General features: G+C 47.2%; 1 protein-coding gene across 2 annotated transcripts in view; it reads right to left on the bottom strand.

Annotated features, from left to right (window-relative positions):
* Positions 1–683, bottom strand: part of MYO5B (myosin VB) — a 386,602-nt gene extending 385,919 nt beyond the window's left edge. For both annotated transcript variants that reach the window (XM_067699124.1, XM_067699125.1), the window contains exon 1: positions 378–683. In XM_067699124.1, coding sequence (XP_067555225.1) covers positions 378–404 — 27 coding nt within the window. In that variant the 5' untranslated portion in view covers positions 405–683. The remainder of the gene's footprint in view (positions 1–377) is intronic.
* Between the last annotated feature and the right edge of the window lie 22,494 nt (positions 684–23,177).

Genomic DNA, 23,177 nt, shown 5'->3' with positions numbered 1-23,177 from the left:
GGTGGGGTCCACGAGCAGGCGACCACCGCGGGGGGCGGTCCCCGCGCCCTAGGCTCCGAGCTGGCGGGGGCACCCCCTCAGTTCGGGGACCTCAGCCGGACGGAGCCGGGACGAGGACAGAGACGGCAGAGCGTCGGGGAGCGGGGGACAGCCCTGGCCGGGGCGGGAGCCGCGGGCGGTCACCGCGGGGCGCTCCCGGAACAGCCAAACTTTCTCCGCCACCCGAAGTTCGGGGCGCGGAGGCGGCGATGAGGGGGAGCGTGAGAGGCGTCCCCCGCCGCTCCCAGTCCCGCGGAGCCGCAGGAGAAGGTGCCCCCGAGAGCCGCCCGCCCCGCAGCCCTCACCCGTACCCCGGGCCCGGCGCGGCCCGCACTCACCTGGCTGTAGAGCTCGCTGACCGACATGACCCCCGCGGGCCGGGCCGAGCCCGGACCCCGTGGCCAGCGGGCGGCCCTCGCTCGTGTCCCGGGGGCGGCGGGTCGCGGCTCCTCGCGGCCCCGGCGGCTCTCAGTCCACGGCCGGCCCGTCTGGCGCCATCTTCCCGGGCTGCCCGAGAGTTTCTCGGTTCTTTTCTCTCTTCCCCGACCTGCCCCGCCGGCTTCCTGGAGGCGCCGCGGCCGGCTCACTCTCGGCCCGCGCGACCTTTACTCCCGCGGCGGCGGCGGCGCAGCGGCGGCCGGGCGGGCGGGCGGGGAGAGGCCGCGCGGCGCCGCTCCCCGCTCAGGTATGGGAGGCGGCGCGGGAGGAAGAGGGCGGGCGCGCGTCCCAGGCGGCTGCCGGTGCGCCGCCGCCGCCGCCTTTGAGCCCTGCGGGGGCCGGGCCGGCCGCGCCTCCCGCGCCCCGCGCCGCAGCGGGGTCCTCCCGGCCAGGGGCGGGGCCGCGCGAGGAGCGGACGCCGTCCGCCCCCTGCTGGACACCGGGCTCTCGCGGGACAGGTGCGCGCCGGCTGCCGACACCTGCCGCGCGGCGCCCCCTCTCTGCGCAGACTGCGCTCTGGGAGGCTGGGCGGGGACCCATTGGAGACCAGAGAAAAAGAGGAGGAAGCACCAGAGAAGGGAGAAGAGGAATGAAAAGGAGAGATGCCTGCGGCCGAAAGGCTCCATACATTTTTCTCTGGGTTTTACGTGGGCATTAACATTTTCATTATTAAAATTCAGTTATGTGTAGACTGTTACTAAGGCGTTTTGGATATACTAAAGATTGTCTCCGCCAAACAGCTCCCTGCTCTGAAATCCTGATCAGAACGTGGGAGTCGTAACTCTTCTCCACTTTGCGGGTTTCACCCACAGCTTCCAGCTAGGCTCCTGGCCGCCCCCATCAGAAAATTGTTTGCTTTTCTGGGAAACCTCACATTTTCTCCCCTCTCTCACGCACACTCTCAATCCCTCGGTCGCTCCCTATCTCATTTACTTTTGTCGCTTCTGCCAGTGACGCTTGGCAGCTTCACTCCCTCTTCCACTTCCAACAAAAAGTAGAAATTTCAGCCAAAAAGGAAAATAATTGGCAGGAGTCAGTAAAGGGAGAGCAGGAGCTGTAGGAGGAGGCACGGTCTTTTGAGGTGGCATTTGTACCTGAATGAGGGATGGCCTCTGAAAGTGGTTCTCAGTCAGAGCACCCATCTCTACAGTTGTTCCGGAGCTCCACTCCCGGGAAGGTGATCCTTAGACTCATCCCATTTAAGACCTTCCCACTTGGAAGGTAGGATCCCCATTTAACCCACCTGCCACCCTCTCAACCATGCCTCCTCGGTGAGAATCACCTGGGGAGCTTTAACAGTTCCAAGGAAGGGACCCCCACCCTGAGGAACTCCAATTCACTGGTGAAGGGTGGGACCCCAGTATCTGATTTTTTTAAGTTCCTCCATAACTCTAAAGGATTGTGCTTCCAGTGTTGACAAATGCAGTGACCAAAGCTTGGGCAACTCTTCTTGGATCTCAAAGGGAGCTCTTCATATCACTGGCAAGAGCAGAAAGGATTCCATCATGTCTCTCTCCCTCAAAAATCTGTCTGCGTAGTTTCCTTCCCTATATTCTGATAATTCTTGAAGTGTGGCCCCCAGGGCCATCAGCAACACGTGGGAGCTTTTTAGAAAGACAAAATATGGGGCCTCACTGCAGACCTACTCAATCAGAAGGGCTGGAGGTGGGGCTCAGCACAGGGTGTCTTCACACCTCCTGGGGGAATTCTTCCCTCTCAGACTAAGAAAGACTCCTCGCTAAGGCTCATCCCGCACCTCAGCTCCAGATCCCCTTGCCTTCACCACCGTGCTCCATCATGGTCCCATTTCTCCACCAGCAACTCTCTCTCTCAGCTGGCTCTTGACTTTTCCTCTGTTCTCCTTTCTGGCTTAATTGTTGAAGTGGTAGCTTTTACTGCCCAGTCCCACGAAATTCACTGGTTCTCAACACCTTCTGCACATTGGAATCACATTTACAAAGACAAATGCCTGGCTCCCACTCCCAGAAATTCTGATTTAATTTGCCTGGGATGCTGCCTGGGCAAAGGGATTTTTTTAAGAGTTTTCAGGTGGTTCTAATGACAGTCAAGGTTAAGAGTCACTGCTTTAATTCCTTCCTAAGCCGCTCCCTCTCAGCCCCCTCCTATTGAAATTGCCTTCTCCCTCTGAAGCATGGGGTGGTAACTGACTCTCCCCACACTGTTGTCCACCCCTGTCCTCTCATTTTATCTCCTCTTGTTTTCCCAGCCTCGCTAACCACACCTTCTGCTTTCTCTTCCTGGTTCCTGAGTAAAACTGTGGCCTATTTCCCAGATCTCACCTTTCTTCTCAGCCATGCTCCCCTATCTCACCTCTTACTGCAATGTTAACTCCTAAATCCAATTCTAACCTTTAGACCCACCTTTCCACCTGCCAGAGAGGCAATGTTAGCGATCCCGCTAGGCCCTCGGACCAACCTGCGACTCGTGTTACCATCCTTTCTTCCCACCCCCAACCCAGTTCCAACTTTCTGGCTTCCATCATACCTGGCACAAATTAAAAGCTGAATTCATGCTGACTGAGCTGAATCACATCCTTGAGGAGCATATTACTCTTGGCCAGAGCTTTGTGGATTTCTAACCCCACAATCAGATCTGGGCTTTCCCTCCTTTGAATAATAATAAAGACATTTTGAAAACTTACTCTGTGCCAGGAAACTTGCCAAGTGCTTTACTTCTGTGATCTTGTCTGAGCCTCAGAGCAACCCTTTAAAGGAGGTTTGGACATTAACTCTGACAGATGAGCAAAGTGAGGCTGGGGGGTGGGGGGAGAGATGTTCTAGGTCAGAGAGCCAGTATTCAACCCAACTCTATCCCACTCTAGAGCCTAAGCACTTGCCAGTGGTTCCCAAACATTAATGGGTATCAGGATGAAAGGGATGGCCAGGGGATGCTATTCCAGTTGGTCCACATGTGGACCATGAGTCCTCATGTTTAATAAGTACCCCAGGCGGTATAGAGCCCATACTTTAAGAAACACTGCTCTATGCTCCATGGTGTCTCAAAGTAAAGAGAAGACATCCATTGGGAGTGCCTTGGTCTCCTTCCTCCTCCTTCCTGATGGGGCGTTCCATCATATACAAATGAGGAAGAACTCTGAACTTCCAAAGCATTCATCTGCACTTAAGAAGCTCCCCTCACTGCACCCTGTGTTATGTCTGTGCTAATATCCCTGGCTCCTCCTCAACACTAGGCGCTCAGAGCCTTGAAGGCAGGAACCACACGTGACCCATATTTGTATCCTCTGCACGTCCTAACACCATGCCTTGCACAAAATAGAACTCAAGAAATAGTAGGTGAATTGTGTGTTGGCTGGACCTAATGATTTGCTTATAGCCAATAAAACATAGCAAAGGTGATGATGGGACATCACTTCCATGATTAGGTTATATGACTGTGACTTTTGTCTTGCTGGAATTTTCTCTGGCTCTTCTCATATGCTTGCTCTGATGAAGCAAGCTGACATATTGTGAGCTGCCCTATGGAGCGACCCATGTGGCAAGAAACTAAGGGTGGCCTCAGACCCTCGAGAAACTGAATTCTTCTAATAGCTAAGTGAGTGAGCTTGGAAGCAGATTCTGCACTAGTCAAGTCTTCAGACTCGACTTGAAGAACCACAGCCCCAGCTGACACTTTGAGGGCAGCCACGTGATACACCCAGAAGCAGAGGATCCAGAAAAGCTGTGTCTAAATTAAACTGTGAGATAATAAATGTGTGTTGTTTGAAGCCACTAAGTTTGGGGGTAATTTGTTATGCAGCAATAGATGACTAATAAAATCACATACAAAAAGCGTCCTGTGATGACTGAGTCACTAGCAACTTCAACCTAGCAATTGTTCTCCTGCCCTTCATGGTAGGTTGGTTTCCCAAATGCTCTTACCTGCTAAGGCAGCATCTTCAAACTGGGGTTTGTGGTCCACGGGTGTATGCCAAGCCTTTTCAAGGAGTTGTTAGTCCGTAGTTTGTTTTAAGAAAATCAATTTCCAGATCCTAAGTGTCCATATCTAGTGGCAACTCTAAACACGACTTTGCCAGAAAACAAGCCTGAGTCCGGGGGCTCATCTCTGATGGCCCTTCTCACTTCTTCTCCCACTTTGCAGAAGAAAACACATTTCTCAATCCTCCTGGATAGTAGTGTGGTTCTTTCCTTGGGAAGCAAAAGCCTTCGGGGCACCAAACAAAGGACAATTGGAAAACTCCCTTGTTGACACTGACTCTGATGAAGGGACCACACATTCTCTTCAGGTTAGGTGGTTTCCAATTCTGTTATCACAAAATTGAAGGAGGAACTAAGCCATTGTCACCTGACAGTTTATTAAAGATAACCTTTTGCGCTTCCCTGGTGGCCCAGTGTTTGAGAGTCCGCCTGCCGATGCAGGGGACACGGGTTCGTGCCACGGTCCGGGAAGATCCCACATGCTGTGGAGTGGCTGGGCCCGTGAGCCATGGCCGCTGAGCCTGCGCGTCCGGAGCCTGTGCTCCGCAACGGGAGAGGCCACAACAGTGAGAGGCCCGCGTACCGCAAAAAAAAAAAAAAAAAAAAAAAAAGATAACCTTTTGATGGATCACCATGTGATTTTTGGCAACTCAGAAGGAATTCAAAGAATTAAGGGACCTGTTCTAACAAAAGTTTCTTTACCATCTACTTTTTTATGTAAGCAAATATATAACACTTATGTCTATAACAAAAATACAAATAGATTTTTGAAATTGTATAATAATAGCATTTGTGATGATTCATTTCAGAATAATTTTAATACTTGACCACTGCAAATTTTAAAAATATATTAATTTATATACATATTTTTGTTATAGATAAGTATTATCTGGTGGTTATTAAAGGAGTTTCTAGCATTAAAAAATGTAGGATAAAATTCTGTGGGGAAAGTGGAACAGAATTCCAGGCTCAAGGGAAAAAAAATGAATGATTTAAAGAATTTGTGTGGTTTTTAAATGGGCAGTGGAGGGTATCAAATTGTTATAGCAGTTAGAGTCCATTGGGTTCACTTGATATAAGTTTTATTTTAAGCTGACAATATTTACAATATGCCAGAAATTACATATTTTCCAACTATTTAAACATTAAAAATGTTAGTTATTAACCTAAAAATGTGTGACGACATACATGGTTTTTCAAAATTCCTTTAGAGAATTTGAGAACAAGAAAGTCTGAAGCCCATGGAGGGAAGGGCATCTGCTTCCGCGACCTCCCAAATTAGATCTTTATTAGAAATTCAGGATTTAAAATAGTGTTAAGAACCTGACGCTGTGGAACACTTTCACCTTTGCAGTTCATTCAATGATCATCTCCGAGTCCCTCTTAGGGCAAAGCAGACTTATTTTTCACCTTTTCTGAGTTAGCACTCAGCCTGTGTGCAGATTTAAGCCATGACTTCTGTCACTGTTTGTCAGGGAGAGACAGTGACATAGACCCCAGCCTGGATTTCCCACCGGCCACTCCTCTGTGGGATGCAGGTGGGGGGTGATGAGGGCAGAAGCCGTGACACATGAGGATGGTTGAAGACCACTGGGTTGGTTTGATTTGGGTAAGAAAAGACTCTGGGCGCTGAGGACTGGTGAGAGATTCGGACATCAAAACTATTTTCAAACACTTGAAAATCTGTCATGTGAAAGAGGGATTAGGCTGGGTCTGGTTACTGGAGGCCAGACCACAGGGAGGAAGTGTCTGGGTGATAGATATTGCACAACCATGAAGAACAACTTCTAATAAAGACTGTCTAAGAGAGGCATCTCATGGAAAAGTGAGCTTGCTGTCCCTGGGGGAATTCAAGCAGAGGCTGGATTATCACCGCCAAGGATGCTGTAGATTCTGCCACTGGGTGGGGGTGAGCTGTACCACCCCTGGGAGTCAATGGCTGTGCCCTTGTGGCTGCCCTTCATACACCTGGCTCACGACATCAAACAAAGTTTAGAGCTATTGTCACAAATGCTGTATTGATAACCTCAAGCAAAGAAAACCCCCCTGTCAAAGCTTGCTCCGTGGGAAGATTTGATAGCAATGCTTTACAACTCAGTGAGACCAAATTAGGGGGGTTTCATTTAAAGCTTGACTTTAATCCTAAATGGAATGAAAGGCTTTGCTTCCTACTGGGCATCCTGACTCTGCTGCAAAAGGGTTGGGTTCTTTTCTTGGGGGAAGTGGGAGAGAAAAGAGTGGAGTTTACACTTTCCCAGAATCTCCAAAACTTCTGGTCATGGAAGCTCTTCCAAGACCCAAGGGCTATTGAGTAAATAACTGTAATGACCCTCCCACTCCCTCCCCCCCACCCCCCTCCAGAATGGAGTGACCAATCTACTGGAGTTTGGATGGAGAGGAAACAGGAGAAAAATGAGGTGGTGTGGCTCTGAGTAAACACAATGTAAACAGCTGCATGCCCACAGGCTATGACCCCCCCCTAAAGTAACCCTGAGACTCTAGTCCTCCAATCACTGCTCATCTCACTGTCACTTGCTCTCCAGTAAGCAGCTGCAGGATCCCTTTCTGGAGGATTCCCAGGGACACGTATAGTTTAGCCCTAGCATCTTGCGCCCTCTTCTGGACACTTTTCCCAACGGCTAGTTTTATTTTTGCTTTTTCTCTCATTTTCAATATTCCATAATTTTCTGATCTTCCAAAGTCATAACTGGAAGAGCCTTAAAGAGATCAATATCCAACCTTCTCATTTTACAAATGAAAAAACTGAGGCTCCCAGAGGAGACAGACCTGCCCAAAGTCACACTGCTGATTGGTGGCTGAGCTGCTCTTAGCCTGGACATTTCTGGGAAGAACTAGGAAGTGGATAGGGGTTCACGAGTCCTGCTTGAGTAGCAGAGAATTTCACTCACAATCTCTACCCACTTGCCTTCAAAGCATACCCTTCACCCCCTCTCGCCCGTTAATAAAATTGAACCATTAAACCGAGATCTCACTGTGGGGCTCAAGTTTCTGTCTGATTCCAGATGAGACTTTCTCCTGTTCTGAGATTGAGAGGGAATCAGAACCAGAGGGTGGGCTGAGGATAGATATCAGGGTTTGTATTAATTACACAACCCTGTAAATTAATAAAAACTGCTTGGAATATGCTGTCTGCTTCCAAATTCTACCCATCCTTTAAGACAATGATTCTTGGGCTTGGCTACACGCTAGAATCACCTAGGGATCACTTCAAAAGGGATGATTCCTGTATCTCATCCCAGAATCTCCAGCTGAGGTCTTTACACTCCCAGGTCATTCTAAAGCAGAGCTACTAAACCTCTGCTTGTGGTCTTACCCCCTGTCCCACCTTCTCCATGAAGCCTTCCTCCACTGCATGGATACACTGTATATGTTTCTATTCTATTTGGTACCTGGGATTGACAATATACTTTGAAATGCTTCAGTACATGTACTTATTTTGCATTTTAATTCTAGGAGTAGCCAGGTAATATGCTATCAAGAATTTACATGGCAGGGTTTGGTCAGCTGGCATATCAGAAAAAGCCACATCCCATACACAGCCTACAGGTTCTTCTGCTATTCATATCTGGATCAATAACCAAGTCTTGGCTAATCAGCACACCAATGTCCAAATGAGTTGTTATAAGTTATCTCCCAGGAGCTGATCAAGGACCAGTCCTTTCTTTGGAATGTGTAGGGTTTGAGCACCCCGAGCCTGCTGACTTAACCCTTTACTATAACAATCCCCTAAACAGAATATACTCTTTTACTTACTCTGGCTTTAATGAAGCAAACTTATCACTAATAGTTTCAAAATCTACCTCTGGAGAAAAAATGAACCATTAAAGAAATACATTAAAACATGTATATAGGGACACACATTTTTCCTTTGGCCTCAGGCTCTAATCTGGCCCAGCCCAGCACTGTCAGACCTTTATTTAAAATGTTGAAATTTCATTCCTCATGGATTTTTGGCATGCATTTTGATTTTTACAAATATTATTTATCATGATTACTGAGTTTTTGGTGCCCCTTATGTTTTGCACCCAAGGCTAGTGCCTCACTCACCACACCCTAGTCCTGGTCCCCCAACAATCAAGGCTGTTGCTTCTCATTTTTCTTTCTTTCTTTTTTTTTTTTTTTGGCATCCATATTCCATTGATTTTAATACTTTTTCATCACATTATAGAATTATAAGACTGGGATGTAATGGGCAAACTATTATAGTAGCATAGAAAATCTACTGTTTCTTCTTTTTCTTTTTTTATATTCATTTTAAAAAAATTTTTATTTTATATTGGAGTATAGTTGATTAACAATGTTGTGTTAGTTTCAGGTGTACAGCCAAGTGATTCAGTTATACATTTACATATATCTATTCTTTTTCAAATTCTTTTCCCATTTAGGTTATTACAGAATATTGAGCAGAGTTCCCTGTGCTATACAGTAGGTCCTTGTTGGTTATCTGTTTTAAATGTTGTTGCTTCTCATTTTTCTAACCACAAATAACACCGAATCTGAAAGGCTTCCCTCATCACCCAGCCTATGATAGCACCCTCCTGTTTCGTTTAATCACTTCACACTCTGAAACTGCCTTATTCATATTCTTATTATTTTCTGTCTATCCTTTCCTCCCAACTAATATAAGCTTCATAAAAGCAGAAACTGTGTCCATCTCATTCACTGCTGAACTCCCAGACTTCAGAAGAGTGTCCCTCGCATAGTAGATGCTCAATAAATGTTAGTTGCTTTGAGCCTCTGCCTGGGGACTGAAGCATTTTTGTCAGGGTGGACACAAAAAGCGGGCACCCAGGTGAGGTTCCCTCTATTATGACTGCCAAGCTGCCCTCTGTGGCTTGGGGAGGGAGGGGCGTCCAGTAGCTGAAAGGACCCACAGAGACAAATCCAGATGGAACATTAGACTCAAAGGAAGCCTCTAGCTATTTCCAATTTTACCAGTTTAACAAGAGCTGTTTACAGAGCACAGACAAGTTGCACTCCTGTCAGAGTGCAGAAAACACCTTTCATAGTCAAACTTCACATCATTCAAATTAGCTACATGTATACTCTCCAGCTTTGCAGAAAACACCCCTTTCCCACTACCTCTGAGCTTATTAAGAGATACTTTGGCCTGTGGTCTGTCCTGGGAAAATGATTCATCCTTTCCTGGTGGTGATTTGTGTTTCTAGGCACCTACTATTAAAATACAAACCTCTAAAGGAAAAGGCAGGAACAAGTCATCAGATGTGAAAGTTTGCATTTTAATGCCTGTGATTCTGAGTCTTGTGTTGCTTTCTGGCTCTTGCCCAGTCGTCACCACCATTCTTTCCGGACCCAGAGCCCTCATGGGGTGTGACCCCATCCTTCTCCTTCTGGCCTCCTGCTTGCCTCTGCACGCTTCCTAACGCACAAATCTCTCCTTCTGTCCCCTAGATCTGCCGGTGCACAACCCTCTGACAACTTCCTGTCTCACTCAAGGTACCAGCCAGGGTCCCCCTCGCAGTGGCCTTGGCTCTGCTCCTTCCCGCTCTGCTCCAGCTGCCTGCCCTGGCAAACCTCAAGGCCAGTCCCCCTTGGGTGCCTTTTCCGTCTCCATGGTTTTCACCCCCTCACCTCCTCAGGGTTTCTCTCATGAGGTCTTCCTGTCTGTTTCATTTAAATCTGCACATCTCCTTGTCATTCCATATCCCACCCCCCCCTTTATTTTTCTCTATGCCATTATCACAGTATAGCATATTATATTTTTCCATATTTATTTGTTTATTGTTTCCCCTCCCCCCCCCCTTGTGCGAATGTTAAGCTGTTTTATTCTCTTCTAGGGGCAGCCTCACTTAATTCTGGTTCTTTCCAACATGAAGAGGTAGTCTGGGTGATGTATTAGTTCCCTAGGGATGGCTGCCATGACAAAGAACCACAAATTGGGTGACTTAAAACCATGGAAATGTATTGCCTCACAGTTCTGGGGGCTAGAAGCCCCAAATCTAGGTGTCAGCAGGGCCATGACCCCTCTGAAGCCTGTAAGGGAGGACCCTTCCTTGCCTCTTCCACCTTCTGGTGGTTTCCCAGCAAAACCTGGCATCCTGGGCTTGCAGCTGTATCCCTCCAATCTCTGCCTTCACATGGCCTTCTCCCTAGTGTGTCTGTGTCCCTCTGTGTCCTTTCCTCTTTTTATAAGGATACCAGTCACATTGGATTAAAGGCCGACATACTCCAGTGTGACCCATCTTATCTAATCACACTTGCAGTGAACCGATTTCCAAATAAAGTCACATTTTGGTACTGGGGGGATTAGGACTTCAATGTATCATTTTTTGAAGGGAACAGAATTCATCCCATAAAAGGTGACATCTCAGGATGTCCTCGTCCAGTGGCTGTTCTGTCCCATCAAGACAAAGACATGGGGTTGGAGACAATGGCTTCCTTCTTGTCTTCACCATTTATTCCACAAGGATTTATAGGGCCAGGCATTTGCTATCACTGAGACAAAAAAGTGACAGGCAAGCCCCTCCCCCAAGGAGCACCCAGGCTCGTGACAGCACCGACTGAGCAGCGATCACACTGCCGGTGTTTTGGTCCTGTGCAAGCCCACGCGTGAGAGGGGGCTCCTTCTCTCCATGGCCATCTGTCAGCAGCCACCTGCTGGCACCTCCCATAATATTTGCACCCCCAGCCTTGGCGGCTTTGCAGTGTGGGGAGGCATATCATTTGGGATTTCATCTTTATGCTCTAGCTAAAAGTTTACGGTCTACCTTCTCCTTCAACATGTGTTACTCCATAAATTAGGCTGTAAAATTCTCACGTACAGAGTTGTCTTTTGACTCAAGTGTTTTGCCACTCCTGCTTAAGTTGGTCTTAAAGCTTATTCCACAAGTGGCCGGGGAAATAACTGTCCAGCTCCTAGCTCCCCACTCCTCACAGCTACCACCAGCAGGCAAGCTCGGCCCTGGAGCTGCCACCAGTTTGAAGCCCAAAGTCAGTAAACTGTCCAACCCCGGTTCCAGCCATTGGGATGCTTCCTTGGAACTAAGCCTTGTCACGTTCTGGTTATAGGAACTGAATCCTCGTTTTGTCCTAGTGCCCTCATCTTTACCGAATTCCCTACATCACATCCTGGTTTTCCTGGGATGAGACTCAGCCTCACCCACCACAGTCTTCCCTTGATCTGTGACCCCATCCTTAAGCTCAGGTCTCAGGACTTTGTCCCAATATTTGCAGCAGTTCCCCCTGGATGCCTGGACTTGCCTACATCTTACTTCCAGATTCCCAATGCTGGGAGTCCCTCACCTGTCAGATCCCTGTGACCCACTGCTGGCACCCTCCCATACTCCCCGCTCCCCGCTGGGGGATCTGCTTGGCTTTTGGGTGAGTGGTTCTTAATCAGTGTCCCATGCCACACTGAGGCAGCACCGTGAACTGTCACTGTTGGGTCACCAAATTCCGATTATCATGTAAAATTGATGTTTGTTTGAAGAGACACGCTTTCGTGAACAGGATGCCATTTGCTGTGGTTGAGAGGTAAGAAATGAGCGAACACGTTTGCTGGCACGTTGCAGGCTGAGCGCGCGGACGGTGCAGTCAAGCGCTCTACCCCATGCCGGAGAGCGCGCAGCATGGGCTGGTCTGCGTGCTTTTACAGACACCTTGACACATCGTGTGGCTGCAGCAATGACTGTGTTGTAACTGCCGCCGACTTGTCTAGTTTTGTGTCTTTTGATCCTTTCAGATGTGTCAACAAATATTCTGGTATTAAAAGTATGACTTGAAACATACACAAAAATTTGAAGAACCCAGACAAAACTCTAATTTGAAAAGATGCATGCACGCCTATGTTCATAGCAGCACTATTTACAATAGCCAAGACATGGAAACAACCTAAACGTCTATCGACAGATGAATGGATAAAGAAGATGTGGTACATATATAGACAATGAATATTACTCAGCCATGAAAAAGAATGAAATAATGCCATTTGCAGCAGCATGGATGGACCTAGGGATATGATATCACTTATATGTGGAATCTAAAATATGACACAAATGAACATAACTATGAAGCAGAAAAAGACTCACAGACCTAGAGAACAGACTTGTGGTTGCCAAGGGGGAGAGGGTGGGGGAGGGAAGGATTGGGAAGCCGGAATTAGCAGATGCAAACTAGTATATATAGGATGGATAACCAACAAGTTCCTACTGTATAGCACAGGGAACTATATGCAATATCCTGTGATAAACCATAATGGAAAAGAATATGAAAAAGAATATATATGTATAACTGAATCACTGGGCTATACAGCAGAAATTAAACACAACATCGTAAATCAACTATACCTCAATAAACATTAAAGTTGAAGAAACATGACAGGGTCAGGTTCATCCTTCCCTTTTATAACATCCTCCCATCAATCAGCCCCTCCTCTTCTAAAGTTAATCAGTAGTGTGGATGGGAAAATTGCTGGCTGCTTGGCAATAATGGTCAAACATAGTAATGCACGTCTCCTTTGACGTAGAAATTCCATTTTAGGGATACACTTTCCTGATATGCTCATAAGTTCGTTCATGGCAGCATGATGTGAAATAACAAAAGACTGGAAGCCACCTGAATGCCCAGCTGCAGGAGTCTCCTGCTGGCATGAAGCTCTAAGGTTTGTCCATGGAGATATCGGTCCAAACCTGGGTGGTAGCCATCTCAGAGGTTTCTTTGCCAGAACGTTCTCTGATGAGGGGAGAGCATTGCACACATGAGAACAGTTGAGTCTGGGGTCAGAAAAGAGAGACAGGAGAGCTGGTTGTGGATGAGGGGAGGGGAGGTAGCTATGTGTCCTTGTGGGAGAAAAAGTCATGACAGACATGTCCAGGGGTGGTGGTTATGGAGGGGGACCCTGCCCACCGGGTGCTGGGCTGGGAGGAGAGATGATGTCATGGGGGGAGGGGGTCTGAAAGTGGACACACGACTGCCAGAGAGAAAACTTGATTTTTGAATTTTTTACTGTTGTAAGCCGAGGTGGCTTGGGTGACACCTCTTGCAAGAAATGTAATTTCTCTGCTAATAAATGGAAAAGACTCTCTTCTTCCTGACAGTGCAGACTCCCGTATTTAGCACCCATTTTGGAGAAAGCACATTCAGTCTGAGTGGTTCCCTTCCTAACCTGTTTGCTGAACAGAAAACAGGTTCTCGGCCCTAGACTTAGGATTTGATTTGCAGCATTTACAAAGAAGTGATTTGTTATTTTGTCTAATTGCTCCAAATCCTTATCTGGCTCTATTTTCCCCATCCCAGTTTCGCACAAATCACTCTGAGCTGCGTCCAGCTTCTCTCCCCCTGTCAGGTGCCAGACACTAGCTTCCCAGGGCTGGAGCAAGACTCTGCAGTTTGCCCTTTGAAAAAAAGAGCTTGAGTGGCCACAGCCAGGTCCTGGGAGCCCGGGGCCTGCAGGGGAAAAGAAATGTGTCTGGGTTTACAATGCAGGGTTGCAGGGAGAGGTGTGTGCCTATGTGCACAGCAGGGCTTTGGAATTTCACGATTAGCAGCATGCTAGATTCACACACACACACACACACACACACACACACACACACACACCCCTGGACCAGCCAACCATGTGCAGAGTGTTCTGTAGGGAAACAGTGGTACTTCTCCTCCTGTCTCACTCAGACTGTAACTATAAACACAGAGAGTTGAAGGACTGAATCCATCACTCCAGGACTTCTTCCATGTGAATCAGGACCATTAAGCATTTCTTCAAAGCCTGCCACGGGCACAGTGTTCATCCTGAGTACCTACCTACATTTTCACATGGTATTCCCAACAAAATGGGGATTTTATTGTTTGCTTTTATCTTTTGATTGAACTCCTTAGTTCAGCAGTTTGAACTAAGTAGTTCAAAATTCTGAAACCTTAAAAAAAAGTTCTAGAAAATACGGCTGCTCCAAAGTGGAACGTTAGAAAGAGCCCTGGATTTGGAGACAGACAGCTCCAGTTCTAATCCTGACCTTCCCGCTGCCTGACCTTAGGGTCTAAGGGACTAAGTCACTCTGGCCCTGAATTTCTTCATTTGTAAACTTTGTTTAATTATGTCTGCCCACGAGAAAATGGATAAATGAATTGTGGTACATTCAGACAATGTAATAGTGCCCAGCAAGGAACTATTGAACTATCGGTATGTGTGCAGAGCACAGAGGAATCACATACACGTTATGTCGAGTGGAAGATAGCAGATTCCATTTACATGAAGTCCAAGAGCAGGCAGAACTAATGGGTGATGATAGAAATCAGAATAGTGGTTATTTCTGAGGGGCCTTGACTGGGAAGGGGCATGAGAACCTCCAGGATTCTGGAAATGTTCCATATGTTGACCTGCTTGTTATACAGGAGCAAACGTGTAAACATTCACCACACCATGTGCTTCACAAAGTTTACTGTATGAATGTTATATCTCAGTTACAAAAAAAAGAAAAAAAATCCCTGTCAAATGCCTGTGGCTATGGTGAGGACAAGTAAAACTGGACATACTTGTAAAACAGCAAACACGTACGAACGGTTACTGTTAAGTAATAATAATGTGTTAGAAAGATGCTAGATTCTCGAGAAAGCCAGGTTGCTCTTGCAGACCAGAAGTACCTCGACTTGGAATAGAAACAGAGAGCTTCTGGGAAGTTACATCATTTCACTGGAAGGATAGGATACGTGTTGGGTCTGCACTATTTCTGATGTTGAGTTATAGCACTTGCCGTCTGTTGAACACTAACCCTTTCCTGTAGCATCTCACTTAATTCCCCAGCAGTCAAGGTGAGGGCTGCCCCTGCGGCCCTCAGCTCTGACCTTTCAAACGGTTTTGGAAGTCAGTCAAACACCCAGGCCCCAGCTCTCAAAGCTGCCAAGGCTTGTCAGGCACCCACTGCCTGTCACGTACTGATGCACCTTCTTATTGCTGAGGTCAACATTCCAAACGATTCCGTCACACGGTGTTATCCGTACCGCCAAGACTGTGCCCCTAGTGGGAAAGGAGGTGAGGTGTCCGCTCATGAAGCGCGCCTAAGCCGGTTGTGCAGTTACTGAAATTCTAAGGCAATACATTTCTATTGGAATCTGGTGACGTTTAGCAGATTTTCCTTTTACTCATTTGGAAAATAGGACTTTTTGGTCTGCCTCAGAACTCTCTGACCTCCTGTCCCCAAGACAGATTCTCCAGTTGAGTCGAGTGTACTTCTCACTATGACCTGCCCCCAACAGACTCCTCTCCAAAGATCCTCTTCCTTCTCCAGGTCATCTATAGTCCACACGACCTATAAGTCCAGCTCAAGGGCCAACTTTTCCTGGAAGCCTCCTTGATTGCCCCAGCCATAGTTCACCTTTCGCTTTGCCAAAAACCCAGAGCAGCAGTGATGTGGCTCTGAAGCATGACTTAGCTGGTACCACCCTCCTCCAACTCGCCAAAAGCTCCTCCAAGATCCTCCAATTAAACATAAATGGGGGGCTTCCCTGGTGGCGCAGTGGTTAAGATTCCACCTGCCAATGCAGGGGACACGGGTTCGAGCCCTGGTCCGGGAAGATCCCACATGCCACAGAGCAACTAAGCCCGTGTGCCACAACTACTGAGCCTGCACTGTAGAGCCCACGAGGCACAACTACTGAGCCCGTGCACCTAGAGCCTGTGCTCCGCAGCAAGAGAAGCCACCGCAATGAGAAGCCCTCACACTGCAATGAAAGAGTAGCCCCCACTCACCGCAACTAGAGAAAGCCCGCACACAGCAGTGAAGACCCAACGCAGCCATAAATAAATTTATTTTTAAAAAAAAACATAAATGCAAGGTAAGTCCAAAAGGGAGGGGATATCTGTATGTGTATGGCTGATTCATTTTGTTGTGCAGTGGAGGCTAACACAACATTGTAAAGCAACCATACTCCAATAAAAATTAAATTTTTTTTTTTTTTTTGCGTACGCAGGCCTCTCACTCTTGTGGCCTCTCCCATTGCAGAGCACAGGCTCCGGATGCGCAGGCTCAGCAGCCATGGCTCACGGGCCCAGCCGCTCCACGGCATGTGGGATCTTCCCGGACCAGAGCACGAACCCGTGTCCCCTGCACCGGCAGGCGGACTCTCAACCACTGCGCCACCAGGGAAGCCCTAAACATTAATTTTTTTAAAAACCCCATGAAATCTAAGCAGAGGCAGTGCACTGCTATTCAAATGCAGTTTCAAGACACACTTTCTAAGCCTGGCTTCCAACCAGGGGCCTCCCACCAGCCCAAGCTGCACAGGCATTCTGGAGCCTTTAAGAAGGCTTAGCAGTGAATCTGCTCCACGTACTTGATTATATTTAACGCAGCACTGGGTTATACGTTGCCTCGTAACGTTCACAATGATTTCTTGTGTCTGGGTCTTGACCTTCAACAAGACTATAAATTCCTCAAGGGAAGAAACAGTGTCAGTCTCATATTGTAGGCTTTGTAGAGTCTAGATACTAAACACTTTGAGATGCTCTGCTAAAAACATGCTTGACTTTGTAAATTCAGCAGATTAATTTTTTATTCATATTATTTGTAGTAGCAACGCTGATAGTCATAATGAAGAGTTGTGAGTGTTCTTATAATTTCATTCTTATTGATTTCTCCAGTTGTTAAACACAATTTATAAAAAGCCAATTGGAATTTAAACTACACGGCTGCTATTTTCCTAGGTAACATTGTGCATCTTTAAAAACTGTACTCAGCACATTCTGTAGGCTGATGGAATAAACTGCTCAAAAACAATGCCGGCATCCGTAGCATGCACATCAACAACGTTTTAATTCCAATCAGGCAACTCCCCAGTTTAGGTTAGTTATTTCTCATTCTGTTCAAATAGCCATTGCAGTTTACTTACACACCAGATAAGCAGTGCCTCCCATGGTCTTCCTCAAGTTGACACTTGTGGGCTTGGTATTAACCCCTTTATATAGCACAGGTCCACAATCCTTTATTCCAAAGTCTGGGGCCAAATATGTTTTGGAACTCTGAAGTTTTTAGATTTTAGAAGTGTAGTAGATGCCTGAGCCATAGCTCTTATAATGCATTTAGCCAGAGCTGGGGTGGTGCTCAGTAGTCAAAATCATTCATGGTTCTGTAGTAAACCCTACAGACAATCTTAAGTAGTTTTATACTTGTTCAGCTCAGATTTTGCTGCTAAATGAGGCTTAGCATCAGACTTTCTGGTCTCAGAGCTTTGTGGATATTTCTGTTGCAGAGGAGACTGGCGGGCTGGTCTCTCTCCTACAGTGTGCAAGGAGAAGGGCTGACCACTGGGTTTGTCAGAGATTCCAGACCCAGGGCACCACCAGCACCATGAATGCCTCATTTATTTGAGGACTACAGTTCAATTCAGTAAACATTTGTTAAGGGGTTTCCATGTGCCACTGTTCTAAGTGCTGTGAGAGATTTTCAGGGGAAAAAGATAGGGCTCTGTATTAGTCTTCTCAGGCTGTCATAACAAAATACCACAGGCTGGGTGGCTTAAACAGCAGACATTTGTTTCCTCACAGCTCTGGAGGCTGGAAGTCTAAGATCAAGGTGCCAACATGTTGTTTTCTGATGAGGACTCCCTTCCTGGCTTGAAGATGGTCACTTTCTTGCTGTGTCCTCACATGGCTGCTTCTTTGTGCACAACGAGAGGGCAATTCCTGTGTCTCTTCCTCTTCTTATAAGTGCACTAGCCCTATCCGATTAGGGCTCCACCCTTATGACCTCATTAAACCTAATTACCTCCCTAAAGGCCCTATCTCCAAATACAGTCACACTGGGGGTTAAGGCTTCAACATATGAATTTTGGGGAGACACAGTTCAGTTCATACCTGGCTCTTTCCCTCAAACAGCTCATAGTCTAGTAGTGGACACAGCTATCACAGCTAAACTGCACCCTGTGATAGAAAAGAGAAATAGAGAGCTGGGGGTGAACAACAGGGAGGTGAACCGCCAGGGAGTCTGGGGGGACTACACAACAGATGCTGTTTGAGTTGAGCTCACGGTGAAGGAAAGGTTGGAATTCCAAGGGGCATGTGGACCCTCTGAGTCCAGGCAGAGCAGTGGGGAAAAGTGCCTACGTGTGAGGAGGAGGGAGGGTGTCTGTTTGGGGGAACGGTAACTCTCAGTTCTGCATAGCTGTGTTCCTGATGCTCAGAGAATGTTATATAAAACAGCCAACCGTGGCTTCTGCGGATTAGCCCCTAGGTTATGTACTTCTTCACTGCAGGCAGAGACCTGTTAGTTCAAAAGCCTGTCAGTGCCAAACTTAAATTTTTACACATCCAATTATTTAAAAAACAGCCCAGACACACAAATGTTTAGCCATTTAGAGACTGTCTGCTTTGCAAACCCCATGAAACCTCACCCAACAGCTATTACCTGTCGATGAGATAGGACCTTGCAGTAATAAGGCCCCAAACGCTAGGGCGCCCTGGGAGTTCTTGCACCCAGAGAATCCCCACCACGCTGTTGCACAGCATCACCTAGACATGTAAGCCCCTGCCCGGTCCCTCTCCCCACTGGGAGGTCCCTTGTCCTCCTGCCCTTCCGGACGCTGGCCCTTGATTTCTGCAGGCCTCTGGATGGTCTTGTGCTGTGAGGAGTAACCTCTCCAGCAACCCTGTCCAAACACCACCCAACAGAAGCTGTGTGTGCTATGGCCGCCTTGTGGTCCTTGATCAGCCCCAAACCCACTGAAGTCCTGCAGGGAGGCAGAGGGAAATCTGCCACCAAAGGAGCGCCCTTTACTCAGTACCCAGAAGACACAAAGGGGCAAGATGCCTTTCCCTCAACCCCACTCTCTCCACATCACCCTGGCTAACCTGCTCCCAGCTCTGAGGAGTCTCTCCCCTGAAAGCATCTAGTGGCACAGCAAAAGCAGACGAGAGGGGACTTCCCTGGTGGCACAGTGGTTAAGAATCCGCCTGCCAACGCAGGGAACCCGGGTGCGAGCCCTGGTCCGGGAAGGTCCCACACGCCGCGGAGCAGCTAAGCCCATGCATCACGACTACTGAGCCTGCGCTCTAGAGCCCGCGAACCACAACTACTGAGCCTGCGTGCCACAACTACTGAAGCCCGTATGCCTAGAGCCTGTGCTCTGCAACAAGAGAAGCCACCGCAATGAGAAGCCCACGCACCGCAACGAAGAGTAGCCCCTGCTCGCCGCAACTAGAGAAAACCCGTGCAGCAGCAAAGACCCAATGCAGCCAACAATAAATAAATAAATTTAATTTAAAAAAAAAAAGCAGATGAGAGCCATGGTCACCAGCCTTGGGTGCATGGTCAAGATGGGAGTCTGAATTCTAGCTCCCCCAGAGGGGAGAGAGAGCACAAACACCTTACCCGCCTTTGCCTGCTCCATGTCAATGTCTGTGCTTCTGGAAGCTAAAGCCATTTCCTGTCCGGAGCTGGGAGCTGTAGAAATGTCCGAGTCTTGCTACCTCCGATGGCTCATCTTCTGGCCCAGCACCCACCGCTTCAGGTCTGGCTTGGCCTCTTCACCGTCACAGTTCTCTGCCTCCTGTCATCTCCGCTGGCTGCTGGCCATTTCAGGGCTGTCCCTCTGGTCTTATCCCATTTTAGCTTTGCTTGGCTCTCTTAGGTCTGGGTGCTGAAGAATCAGAAGGAAGGCTCTATGGTCACCCTTTCACTCTGGCCACTTAGCCTTCCTCTTTACCCCCAGAACAAATGAGGAAATATTCTCTGAGGGGCTGCTCTGGGCAGAACTTTTGCTGAAAGCTTGGATTCATCAGAGTTGTCTAACACTTAGTAACTGCTTTAAGCAACAGTGCCTAATTGGAAAGAAAACATACACACACCACGAAAATATGCAAAAAAAAAAAACCTCCTAAAAAAACATAGTTTTAGCTGTGTGCTGCAGGTCAAATCATAAGTCATCACTTCTCTGGCTTTGTTTCCCTCTGCCTCTCAGATTCCAGCCATGGTTCTGTCCAGGGCACCAGGGTCTGCCTCAGGTGCAGGCCCTGCATCATTCTGCTTTATTGTCCCAGGGCTTTCTCACAGCCTCTTTAGCCTACCATCTGTGGTGGGGAAGTCAAGGCCGGTAGGGGCACCCCTCAACTAAAGGGGGCGGGAGTGATAAAGGCCCCAGCCTCCACCGTGAGCAGTAGATACCTGTGAGGCCTACACGTTTCTTCAGAAGGCTCCTGAGTGGACTAAGACCCAGTTGCCTACTGTGATAACCACCCTGTAACACGTTCTTCCACTAGTTCCTCCCCTGCTACTCTGCCCACCCCATTCTTCTGCTTCCTGGGTCACCTACCAAAGAACCTAATTGCATCCAAGTCCTCCTAATGGGTTCTGCTTGCGAGGCCACCAAACCCCAGACACTTTCTCATCTATAAGGTGAAGGATTTGGACTAGACACCCTCTCAGGTCCGTTCTAGCTCAAGAAGCCCCTCAGTTTTTAGACAAGAGAATTGTAGCCCAGAAAGTCCTGCCAAGGTCACACAGCTGATTAATGGCACATTCGGGCAAAGACTTAGCATGAAATTGTCTTGTTTTATCAGTTTTCCCAGAACCATATCTACAAAGTCATTTCAGATAAAAGTCCCACATCATAATACTTGGAAGCACTAAGCTAATAACCCTCAGCTTCTATCCAAAACACACATCTTAGAACTTTAGTTCTCTAAAGTTTCTCTAAAGAATTCTCTAAAGAATTGAGATCTGGAGGAATTTTGGCTCTCAGAGCCCAAGATCCAGCCAACAGCTTCACAGGAGACATAAACAGAATCACATCTTTTACTGTGACCTGTACTAGGTGTGATAAAATACCCTTTCCAGTTACCTTGGGGGCTTCTCTATATAGGAAACTATTCTTTTTATTAAATGCAACTCTCATCTATATTCTGAGAAGCTGTTTGCCCAGTTTATATAAGGTAATCAAAATATCAGAAGAATGGTTTATAGAAGGAAAAATATTCATGCCCTTGTGTAATTTATGGAATGTGTATGCATAAATGTACTTGATGGACTTGCACCAAAATGCTATGTTAGCAAACATAAAGGTTTGGATAGAGACCACAAAGTGATGGAAATGGGGAGTGAAAATAGTCTCATGCTATATATTGCCTGAACTGCAAGCCTGTAGAAAGGGCATATTGGTGACTAAGGGTGCTTTGATAACAAACTGGATTTTGGTAAGAAATCATGATGTTATATAATGGAAAAAGTGCTGAACCAAGAGATAGATAGGAGATTTCTTTGGACTTCTGGCTCTTCATTTGCAAAGTAAACTAATTAAAGTATTTGTGGTGGGTTTTTAAGCTTTAAAAGTCTGAAATTCATTGAGTTTTGCCTGTTGTGGGGAGGCAGTAAAGCAGAGAGCCTGAAAGCCATGGGCTCTGCAATGAGACGGGCTTCAAATGCCAGCACCATCACTCACTGACTGGGTTTTTCCAACACCAGCCACCAATTCTGTGATTCTCCAGACACCAACATTCAACCATTCAATACCGTTCTGACACTAACGACCTGGAGTTAGCACAGACCCCACAGATTAAAAGCTCTGTTCCACAAGACTGCTCCCCCAGTTCAGAGGCCAGCCACAAGTCTTGGGCCACCTGTACTTCTGACCAACTGGCTATAAATCAGGAGATCCTACGACCCCTTCTTCAGGTTCAGTAATTTGCTAGAACTGCTCACAGCACTCAGGAACACTCTTTACTTACATTACTGGTTTATTAGAAAGGAAACAACTCAGGAACAGCCAAATAGAAGAGATACACAGGGCAAGGTATGGGGGAGGGGGAACTTCCACGCCCTCTCTGAGTGCGCCCCCCTCCGAGCTCCTCCGTCTTTTCACCAGCCAGAGCTCTCCGAACATCAAACAACTGTTTTGCAGCTCAGTCTCTAGCCTCCCCTTTCTCTGGAGCCTTTCTCCTTTCTGGGTGGGGCTAAAAGTTCCAATTCTCTAATCACTTGGTCTTTCGGGTGACCAGCCCTAACCTGAGGCTTCTAGGGGCCGCATCCTAAGTCACCTTATTAGCATAAACTCAGGTGTGATCAAAAGGGGCTCTTTGCGGAGAACAAAAGGCATTCTTATCACTCAGGAAATCCCAAGGACTTTAGGGGCTCTGTGCCAAGAACTGGGAACAAAGACCAAATATTTATTCTAACCATGTAGCCTTGGCAAGTTTTCTTAACCTGCCATGTCTCAGTTTCCTCAGCTGTAAAATGGGTCTGAAAATAATAGTACTTCCCTCAAAAAGATGTCATGAGGATTAAATGAGTAAACACATGTAAAGAGCAGTAGGGTAGTAGCTAGTATTCGGTAAGCCCTATGTAAAGTTTAGTTGTCATTATTTAATCTTTTTAATTAGAACTGAAAGATAGAGGGCAAGGTCAACCTGAAAAAGGAAAAAGTCAGAATGACTCAGGAAATGAAGTGCTGTTTATAAATGTATAAAGTAATTCAAATTAACTGTTAACAAAGTGTTGCCAGATAGCAGCTTTGCCAGGTCTTCATTAATAACTAAGTTGAGTCACCAGTAGTTAGCACTCTGGTAACTTATATGCAAATAGAAGGTGACAAAGTTAGTGAAAATACTTTGTCCTCTGAAGTATTAAACATGGCTTCTCACTATCTTGTTTATAACAGGCAGGTAGGGCCTGCCAGGGACAAGACAATTACGCCTACGGTTTTTCAACTGTGGTTAGAGGGTGGACATTCACCTGTGGGCTACATTAAATGAAGTATAATGCACGGATTGAAGGAGGTGATGGT

The sequence above is a fragment of the Pseudorca crassidens genome, chromosome 12, assembly GCF_039906515.1.
Source record: "Pseudorca crassidens isolate mPseCra1 chromosome 12, mPseCra1.hap1, whole genome shotgun sequence".
Lineage (NCBI taxonomy): Eukaryota > Metazoa > Chordata > Mammalia > Artiodactyla > Delphinidae > Pseudorca > Pseudorca crassidens.
The sequence above is the reverse complement of the archived record's forward strand: the minus strand, read 5'-3'. Positions and strand labels throughout refer to the sequence as shown.